The 10951-nt window shown below is 40.3% G+C and overlaps 1 protein-coding gene across 1 annotated transcript in view; it reads right to left on the minus strand.

The window, feature by feature from the left end:
* Positions 1–10951, minus strand: part of TMTC1 (transmembrane O-mannosyltransferase targeting cadherins 1) — a 280165-nt gene that overhangs the window by 82285 nt on the left and 186929 nt on the right. The window contains exon 8 of the mRNA XM_028491139.1: positions 5086–5199. Within this exon, the coding sequence (XP_028346940.1) occupies positions 5086–5199 (114 nt within the window). The remainder of the gene's footprint in view (positions 1–5085; positions 5200–10951) is intronic.

Below are 10951 nucleotides of genomic sequence, written 5' to 3' on the forward strand. Positions count from 1 at the left end.
CAACAGTGAGAGGCCCGCGTGCCGCAAAAAAAAAAAAAAAAAAAAAAAAAAAAAAAACATCAACAGCAGATACATCAGGAGTGGACAAGGCCCCTCTAAGGATACCAAGGCTGCCCAAACACACCTGAGTTCCCTCAGGGCAGGGTAATGCATCTCCTACTCAATAGGACTTATGGGAGGGGGGACATCTTAGATGATTTCTGTGTATTTCATGTGAAAGCACACCTGTGAAAAGAAAATAGCTATCTGGGTGACTGAGGATCACAGCCCTTTTATAAGGATGAAATCCTGCACGTGGCCGATATCCAACCACCTGGGGCGCATCAGCTAGTCTAGCTATGGCGGGGGCTTACTGTGGAGGCTGGAGGGAAGAGGACACCTAAGTGAACAAATGTTCAGTGGAACATGGGGCATCTTCCTGCTGCCAGTGAAGAGACTTTGTTGATCCACCTGAACAAAGGTGAACTCTATTCTCATTCCCAGGTTCAGAGTTCTTGATGATCAGCCGTATTAACCAACCAGTAATTGAGCCCTGCAGGAAATCTAATTACAAGAGGAAAAACAATTTCCATGAGACTCTATCGCCTCTAATGAAGACTCTTTTAAAAGTCTCTTAATGGTGTCATCAGATTTGCAGATGTTCTCTATTCTCTGTAAAACATATTGGTGGATGCCTATAACATAATAAACCTTCTCTATAGGCCCGGGCCCTTCTACTCCCTTAAGTTAAGCTACATGACTGCTAAGGGCCAGTTGTTCTTATTAACAGATTTATTTTAGTTGTTTATTGCAATTGCACAATATAATAAAATACCTTGCAAACTGATAAAATATAAAAGTAAAAAAGAGAGTTGTGATTTTTATGAAAACTAAAAAATACTCTGGAAATACTCCCAAAAGGGAAGTCACTCAAAAAAATTGCTGTTGAATTCGATGTAAGATTAATTGTAAAAGGCTGGAGGAGAAAAATCAGAAAAGTCTCAGATAGCCTGTACATTTTTATTCCACTTTAAAAGTGATCACCACAGAAATGAACTGTGGTTGTATTTTTTGCAGATTCTAATCAGTAGACTCTTACTCAAAGAAAAAACTTGGTTTGACATTAGAAGACTTGGTGAATGGACATACACGTAAAATTTTAGGGTACAATAAAACATTCAAGAGTACACATGATTTGTTTTATGATTCTTAACTTTTAACTGGCTTTTTAAGGTAATCAACAAGCGACCGGCCAAGTACACATTCAATATCTTCTGCACTTTATTAGGGCAGGGTCACTATCTTTTCTTCTGGGCTTACTGAATGAGTCATTTCGTGGGAGTTTCTGTATAGGAAGAGCTGAATAGCTGGGTGGATTTTCTGTGAGGGAACCACTGACCGAAACCGCCCACCCTGGCCAGGCACGTTAATAAGTGCTTGCATGAGTTGTCTCACAACAGGAGGTCCCGATAAGGAACACAGTGCTGCCACCAAAAACTCACCAGGAGAATTCAGGAGGGGCCGAAAGGAGGGAGGAGATGCCATAGTATGTCCTGCCCACCTCCCAGAAACCCCCATGCTAGAATCCACCTTGGCTGAGAGAGACGCACACCACCAGTAAGGACCCTGAGTCAGACCAAATATGGGCACAAACAAGATGATTGGCCAGAGACAACCTGGAAAGCTAACCCATTACCATAAAACCTAAGACTGCGAGCCACATGGCAGAGCAGTTCTCCTGGGCTCCCTTACCCTGCTGCTCTCCACCCGGGCGCCTCTTCCCAATAAAGTATTTTGCTTTGTCCGCACGTGTACCTCCTCGGACAATTCATTTCTGAGTGTTAGACAAGAGCCCCGTTCCGGGCCTGGGAAGGGGCCCCCCTTCCAGTAACATTTCTGCTCCCATCATACGAGGTGAAAATAGTGGAAACCTTGTCGAGAGTAACTCAGTGGTCAGAAATCTGTGAAGGCATATGGTAGCTCCACCAGTGGTGTTCTGATTTTCCAGCATAAAGAATACCAGACTTTGTAACACCCCATTAGGTATAAATATGAGAGCCACTCCTCACGGAAAGGAGTGTTTACATTTGTGTTTACGGAGGATTTAAGGAAAGTATTCTAACAACTTTCTTTGATGATTTGGGTCTTAATCTGACTCTGTATCCTCAGCTGCAGTATTTTTCAGGGGAGATCTCCCTTGTACTACAGAAATATAATACATGAGGTGCACCAAAATGGAGAAGTCAGTCAGTGGTATTTTTACATTTAAAAAATAGAATAAAGTTAAAAAGCAGAAGAATATTCGTGTCATATATAATTACCAATTTAATATAGTGTTATTTTTAGAACTGTAAGCCAGCCAAAAAGATATCGGTATAGATACAACCCTAATGACTAATTTCACCATTGCCTTTGGAATCTATACAGTCATTACAACAGGAGTGAAGAACTGTTGGGGCTGATTTCAGATAATACCACCTTTAATCCTGCATTTCCCTAATCATTCTCTTTATTGCTGTTGCAAATGTGGAAAACATCAAGATACACCAAAGGTGAAGTAGGGCAGAGCAGTTGGGAGGGGAGGAATCCCTGTGTTAGCAACCTCCACAGAGAAAGAGTTATATTCAAGTAAGGGCAGTCTTCCAGTCACCTAGGATAATCATCAAAATGATGAATAGTCCCAGTATTTTCCTTTTCTAACACAAAGAGTGACAATTTACTTAAATTAAAAACAAAAACAGCAAAAAACACCACATCCATTGAAAATTCTCCATGGAGGTATCCATAACAAAAACGATGATACTTTAAATCAGAAATATTTTGAGCCTGGTCTGAGATGATGAAATATTTCACTAATTACTATGCAGTATATGTTTAGCTTTAATTGTCTTTACCCCATTTCTCAAGGGAGAAGTTTCTTCCACAGGCACAGTTGCTGAAGCAAATGTTTATTTTTATTGACAGTGGAAGTCCCAACCAGCTACTGTAATTTTGTAAGGTCAGCTGCCGGAGCATTTTGCTTAATTTATACCTTTTCCCCAAGCTGTGCCTTAAGGTCTGCCTTATTTTTCTGTTTGAACTTCACAGAAAATAGTCTGTTAGAATGAAACAAATTTTAAAAGATACTGATATACTTCCCTCCAACCAATATTTTTCAGGCAAACTTACTGCTCTTTTCTTCCCTTTAAGAATGCCACCTAAAATTATGAAACACTAATTAATTATTAAAGCCAAAACACACTTTATTTGCTTAAATGTCCCTTGAAGGAACGTGTCTTTTTTAAAAATTTTTTATTTTATATTGAGAATAGTTGATTAACCGTGTTGGGTTAGTTTCAGGAGTACAGAAAAGTGATTCAGTTATACATATACATATATCTACTCTTTTTCAAATTCTTTTCCCATTTAGGTTATTACAGAATATTGAGCAGAGTTCCCTGTGCTATACAATTGGTCCTTGTTGGTTATCTATTTTAAATATAGCAGTGTGTGCATGTCAATCCCAAACTCCCAATCTATCCTTCCCCTCCACCCTTCCCCGCTGGTAACCGTAAATTCATTGCCTAGGTCTGAGTCTGTTTCTGTTTTGTAAATATGTTCATTTGTATCACGTTTTTTTTGCTGGGGGGGGGCAGGGGGAGCATGCCTTTTTAAAAATAACATTTCCTCATTTCAAAAATAATACATGCTCATCGTGGAACGTCTGAAGCACAATAGAAAGTATAAAGAAAAAAATTAAACCATAATCTCACCAACCAGAGATAAGCACTGTTAATATGTGCATAAACTGGCTTGCAGTGAAAAATATGATCCTTTATTAAATCTTTTAAAATGTCTTCTATTTCTTAATAAAAACTTCTTTCCTCAATAAAAAGCTTTGTTACAATTATTCCTCTTGAACTTATATTTCTTGTTATCTTTGGAAAAGTATTTAGTAGGGAACTTGATGTGTACAGTTTAAAATTTTTGCCATATTGAATACTAAATAACAGGTCCGAAAGCCTAAAAGATATGATTGATGAACAACATACTTAGGTAGAACACAGTTCAAAAGGATAACTTTAAAAATTAGGTCAGTTACTTTAAGAATGACAATTGCACACTAAGCTTTGAGACAATCCTTAGAGGGAACTTCAGTGAAATGTATGATTTGTTTGGTACACATATTTTAGAGCATGTCCCAATGTGAAACAGTATCAGAAAATTCAACCAAATGTGGGACATACTGCAGAGGCATGGAAACCTCTTTGAAAAACTCCTGAGCTTCACATTATTCAATAAAGGAGAGGATTTGCCCACATTGGGAGATTCCAAGGCTGTGTTTGCTTATCACGTCTCCACACGTTCCAGGTTAAATACATTTACTATCTGGGATCTCTTAGGGAAGACTACTTTGAAAGTCAGAGTTGCAATTTAAAAGAGTACCTAAGAGCAATGCAGACAGCTGCTGGTAACGCAGACCTTAAATTTGGATTTCCCTTAAGAGTCATCTCTAAAGCCATGTTTGGTATATTCTCTTTCAGTGGATGAGTATAAGGAGAGTGTCAGGGCTGTTCATATTTTAAATTTAAAAAAAATTTAAAAACATTAGAAAAACATATACTGTATATATATTTATGTATATACATACCTTATTAACATATTCCCAATACGGTAATCAAGTGTCTTCTCATTTTCCTTCTCTTTAATACAATTATCAGAGTATTTTATTTTTATACTCCAATGTCTTTATAGAAACTCTCTTAGATATTTATGTAAAGAGGGAAGCCTAAGCTGGGAAGAATTCACTGGAGTAAATATCCTAAGAACTTACAAATATGTTTTTGACAACCAACTCTTATTGGTCTGTATATGTGTATTCAACTGTGTCACTTCACTGCATAATGTGTAGCAATGGAAATTTTTACAAGAAAACACTAAAAGTTAAAGGCAAGGTAGACTTAGACTCAAACACTGAGCCAAAAGACTTGGAGTCCCAGATCTATACCACCTCCAAGGAGATGTTCACTGTCAAGAGAAACAAACAACCCCCCAAATACTGGGAGGGGTGAGCGAAATAAACAAGGGCCTAAGAAACACAACAGCTGACACCCATCTGCTGCTTACTTGAGGGCCGTTCTGTAGTGGTAGATGGCTTCCCTGTTCCGACCCTGGTCCTTCAGGAAATTGGCGTAGTTGTAGTGAACCTTGGCATTGTGGGGCAGAGTCTGAACTCCAGACCTAAAAATTAATAAATTTTTAAAAATGAGTAACAAAGAGTACTGCTTAAGAATGTTGCCAGTTTCTTTCATGTTTCACTCACAGTTTCATGAACCTGTATTTGAAATGCCCATTGCATCCATCAAGGCCAAGTCTTCCAAAATTTGTGGATTACATGAGCTACTGAACATGCTTCTGTGGAAAACAGTGAAGGCTGTACACAACTGTGTACAACTAAACAAACACGCTAACTGCACATGAAGCAGAGGTGGCAGGATGTGGTAAGAGATGAGTCTTTGGGGGAACAACCCGGCAAGCTCAGGTTAATTCAGTTTTTTCCTTCCTTCCTTCATTTATAGGCTTCCTTTTTTTTAAAAAAAAAAAATTGAGATTGTCTATAAAAATAAATCATTACAAGAGGTATGACTGTAGACTGACTTCCCTACTAAGGTTTATTGGAGATAAACGCTTCCCATGTACTAAGCCGGGGCTAATTTTTTAAAAAATAAAGACAGGTATGATTATTCTACAAGTTGCAGATAAGGAAAGGTTTTGCTCAGAAAGGTTAAAAACTTTGCTTAAGTGGTGAGTGTGTTAGTGTGCTCGAGCTGGTAAAACAGAATACCTGGGGAGCCCCAAAGGGTAACACTGAAGCATTGAAGATGACACAAGGAGGAAGACATGCTGTCGTTTGTAACTGCCTCACAAAGTCACCCTGCACGAGATCAGAGAGCTGGTAACTGGCAGGGACGGGATTCTGACCCAAGGACTTTCCTCCTAGAGTCCCTGTTCCCTCACCTGCAAGGAGGTGGTGGCAGGGGAGTGATGAAGGTAGATGGCTTTGGGGGCTGTCTGGAAAGAAAACTCCTGGAACCTACATGGGTTAAATGCTGGAGTGGGGCAGGTGATGAGAGAGAGGAAGTAGAAAGGATAACAACCTAGTTTCCGGGCAATTGAACTTTAAATGCACTTCCTCTTCTAGGTGACATATTTTCATTTATTTATTTATTTATTTTTTTTGTGGTACGCGGGCCTCTCACTGCTGTGGCCTCTCCCGTTGCGGAGCACAGGCTCCGGATGCATAGGCTCAGCGGCCACGGCTCACGGGCCCAGCCGCTCCGCGGGATGCGGGATCCTCCCGGACCGGGGCACGAACCCGTGTCCCCTGCATCGGCAGGCGGACTCTCAACCACTGCGCCACCAGGGAAGCCCTCATTTAACTTTTAATTCAAAGGTAAGACCACTAGGGGAACTCCATACCAATTAAACCTGTGAGGATCATACGTCAAGGTATTGTAACCTTTGTTGAATTTTTGTTGAAATAACAGCCCCTTAACATTATAAATCAAGAAAAAAATTGTTTTTAATTTAAAAAGAAATAAATTAAAATGTTCAAAGGCAAAAAAAAAAAAAAAGCCCAGTCACTTAGGACCAGCAAAGACTGTTCCACTTAAAACCCACTGGCCAAGTGTTTGAGGAACTCTCCAGAGGAGAGAACTTGCAGGGAGTGTGGGGTAGCTAGCAACCAACCCAAGGGCAACATCACGTGACAGCAGCAGACTTCAACTTACACAGAGCTGTTACGGTGATGTCAAATGCACGGCAGTAGCTAGGATGTTTTGTTGTGTGTGGGGGTGTGGCTGGAAACAGATGGGCTGTAAATCTGTGTTAAGAGCAGTTAGACCCCAGCTCCTCTTCCCCACCAGGCACATCCAGGTGACTGTTTCCTCTACTCTTTCCCCATCCCAGCAAAAGGCAGGACGTTTACTCTCTAGAAAAGTTGAATCAGAGAGATCAGGAACAACAGGCACAGCTGAGGGCCAGAAGAGCTGTACCTCCAAGGTAGATTGAGTGAAAATATATATCCTGAACAGTGGAATCTCCCTCACCCCATTATAGGAAACCACTGACCCAAGACAAAAGATTTACAAATGCTGCCATTTGGATGCTCCAGTGAAATCATCAATCACCTTCAATTACCTTACGGTGAAGCTCACCAGCTAACACACTAAGTTAGAATTTTAATATAACACGTCAGATGGCCATTACCCAAAGTACATTAGGTCATGGGGCCAGGACCAAGTTCAGAGTGACAGTAATGGCTTTTAAAAAAAATCCAATTTCTATACAGGAAAGTGTCTGATTTTTCTATCCAGAACTAAATAGTGCATGGCACAGAGAGATTTTAAAGTAACGTTGATTTCAGCATAGATATAACTGGCATATGTATTGGAATTGGTCCCCCCTTCTGGGTGATTAGCATAGCTGCTCTACTATGTTTCACCCGAGTTCAGCCTGTGGAAAAGCGTCCTCGCTAAGATGAGGGCATCGTTCAGTGATGGCAGGATAGAAGTAATAATATTTGTAGCACGCAAGCAGGCATGGGTGGAGTAACTGAAATCCTAAGAACACACTGCTTTTCCCATTGTTGTTTTTGACCTTTACGTTCTCTCTGTGATATTTTACTGCTACGTTTTCCCAGTCTCTCATTTTACAATTAACGGTTCGTGAAAAAAGGAAAATAAACAATTGACCAAAGGCAAAACTTTCCAGGTCACTCTGACCGGCCAGGTTGCTCCTCCTTCCGGGGTCAGCCTCAACCGCGTGCTTTTGGGACGCTGTGACTGAGTTGTCCCAACTGTCTTAACAGAACGCGCAGCCTTACACACATTTACTCCATAATGAAATGTAGGATTCGTAAGTTATGGGGCTGGATCCCAAATCCTATCAATAACTACAACAAGGATTATGAATTAAGGTCTCCCTTTGAACTCAGGATCTTAATTCATGCACTTTGCATTTCTCCCTCACACCTCTCGTTTGCAGAAGACTTGAAAAATAACAGAGATATCAAGCCCCTTCTATCAGGTATCTCTCCAAGTCTGTAGAACATCAGTTTGTTTTGCTGGCATTACTGGAACAATAGGTCAGGAGAATCACCCCCAAATTCCTGATTAGAAAACAAACATTTTTAAAAAAATGTTCAGCCAGAGGTTAACAGGAAAGGAAAGTAAGAATTTATGGCTCTCCTCAATTGTGAGCCTGTTTAACCTGAGGTTTCCAATGCCACAGTCAGGTTAGCCAGGGCTTATGGAGGCTCATTTTGAATCAAGCGCTGAGCTAAGCATCCATTTCCATGGGCTATCTCCTCTCACCCTTTCAACAACCTATCCGATGGGTAGTATTACTGTACCTCCCATATGATGAGGAAATTGAAGCTCAGAGAGATTAAGACCATTTTCTAAGGTTACAGACTGAGTAAGTAGTTGAGCAGAGATTTCAACCAAGGTCAATATAAGGTCAGAATCATTCCTGAAGTTGGTCAACGTTTGATAAACCAAAAAGGTACCGCAAGATACTAGAAACATTAGAATTTCACTGGTAAACGAACTACGGCCTGATGGGCCACAGACATATCAATGTGTTTACCTTTTTACATAGATGTCGTCGGCCTCTTTCCCGAGACAATGGCAGAGCAGCTGCAAAAGAGACCATAGGGCCCACAAAGCCTCAAATATTTACAGTCTGGCCTTTACGAAGGAATTTGCCAATCCCTGGTTTACGTGCTCTGCCCTGGGAGGTCTGCTTATCTCTCTGGCTCAGCAATTCAGAGAGGAGGAAAGAGAAATGTATTTCCTACAGGGAGGGAAGAAGATCTAGGCCATAAATTCTTAACTGGTGGTCCGCGGATCACTTAAATAGTTCATGAATGGGATTAAGGGAGACCCCAAACTGGATGCAAAAGAAAACATGCTGGCTTTGTCTTTCTAAGTATTTTGAAGATTTGGGGGCGTGGGAAGAAAAGATTTCATCAAATTGTGTTATTTTGGTACCAAAATATAAAAGTCTGGGCTGTCACTAGAAGCTATGCACTTACCCTCTCCTCAGGTTAGATAGCAGAATAATCTGTTCTGAGAATTAAAGAAAATGTACCTTGCAGCTATGATTATGAACATCTCTCATGCTCTGCCCTGGGAGGTCTGCTTATCTCTCTGGCTCAGCAATTCAGAGAGGAGGAAAGAGAAATGTATTTCCTACAGGGAGGGAAGAAGATCTAGGCCATAAATTCTTAACTGGTGGTCCGCGGATCACTTAAATAGTTCATGAATGGGATTAAGAGAGACCCCAAACTGGATGCAAAAGAAAACATGCTGGCTTTGTCTTTCTAAGTATTTTGAAGATTTGGGGGCGTGGGAAGAAAAGATTTCATCAAATTGTGTTATTTTGGTACCAAAATATAAAAGTCTGGGCTGTCACTAGAAGCTATGCACTTACCCTCTCCTCAGGTTAGATAGCAGAATAATCTGTTCTGAGAATTAAAGAAAATGTACCTTGCAGCTATGATTATGAACATCTCTCATTCTGTCTCTGTCTCTCTGTCTGTCTGTCTTTCTCTGTTTATACTGGGAGTAGCTTAAGTTAGAAAACATAAAGCAAAAAACAGGTGTGGTGAAGTATATGTATTCCTTGGCTTTTACATCAGATTTGGGTTCAAACCTGACACCTCCTTTTCACAGCGATTTCGTCTTGGACAAACTACTCCCTCTCTGAACCTCTGATGGGACACAAGTGCTGGGTTCTTGTGCTTTTGTGTGTGAGGTTTTTGCCAATAAAAGTACAAAGCTGTGAGGGGGAACTTCCATCTGTATCTCCTAAAAATACATCACTCGGTGGGATCTTTTTTGTGACAGGAGGCCTCAGCTGGAAACCCTGGAATCTGACTGAAATTTGGATTTTCTCTAACACAAAGGTCTGTCCTAAGATATTCTGTAAGATTATTCATAGTATTGCCAAGCAAAACCACTCCATATAATTAGAGAGGCCTCAACGAGACCATATGACCTAGGATGGTCAATGGGTTGAGAGTCTGGAACAGAGGAGAAAACAGAAACAGGGCCTCTGTCAAGGACATCACCTCATCTAGAACTACCGCAACTTCTTCTTAGTTGGCCAGCTCTTGGTTTTGGCCATTATGGCTAATTTAGGTTTTCCTTATCCTTCCAGACTGAACTCAGGTCTACAAGAGAATGGTTCTTGAAGGCTTGGGTTGGTCCCAGTCACCTGCCTGCACTTACACAGCACCCTGCTCTGCCTCTGTCTACCACCTGCTACATTACATTAAAATGTGTTCATGTGTCTGACTCCCATCCAGACTTCAGGCTCCTCTCTCATGTCCTAGAACACAGTGCAGAGCAATAATCTGAAAGCTTTACACAGTGTTTATCATACTGCCCTCTGCATCTTTCACATACTCTTTTATTCTTATAGTACACCCAGAAGATAGACACTATCATTATTCTAAATTTTTAAAATTCTTCCTTTTTTAAAATTTATTTTTTAATTGAAGTATAGCTGATTTACAATGTTGTGTTCGTTTCAGGTGTACAGCAAAGTGATTCAATTATACATATATACGTATATGTATATATATATATTCTTTTTCAGATTCTTTTCTATTATGGTTTATCACAGGATATTGAATATAGTTCCCTGTGCTATACAGTACACCCTTGTTGGTTATCTATTTTATATATAGTACTGTGTATATGTTAATCCCAAACTCCTAAATTTTAAAATAAAGAAACTAAGGCATGGAGTGGTTAAGTAAGTCAGCCACGATCACACAGCTATTAAATGGTAGAACTTGGAGGAAAGCCTGAAAACCTAATTCCAGACCCCACACCAGCCACTAATCCTATCTTGCCTCAAAGATTCTTGGTAAATGTTTAACTGATTTGAACATTACTCCGGAAAGATGAATACATATAAACAT

Source organism: Physeter macrocephalus, chromosome 6 (genome assembly GCF_002837175.3).
Source record: "Physeter macrocephalus isolate SW-GA chromosome 6, ASM283717v5, whole genome shotgun sequence".
NCBI classification, from domain to species: domain Eukaryota; kingdom Metazoa; phylum Chordata; class Mammalia; order Artiodactyla; family Physeteridae; genus Physeter; species Physeter macrocephalus.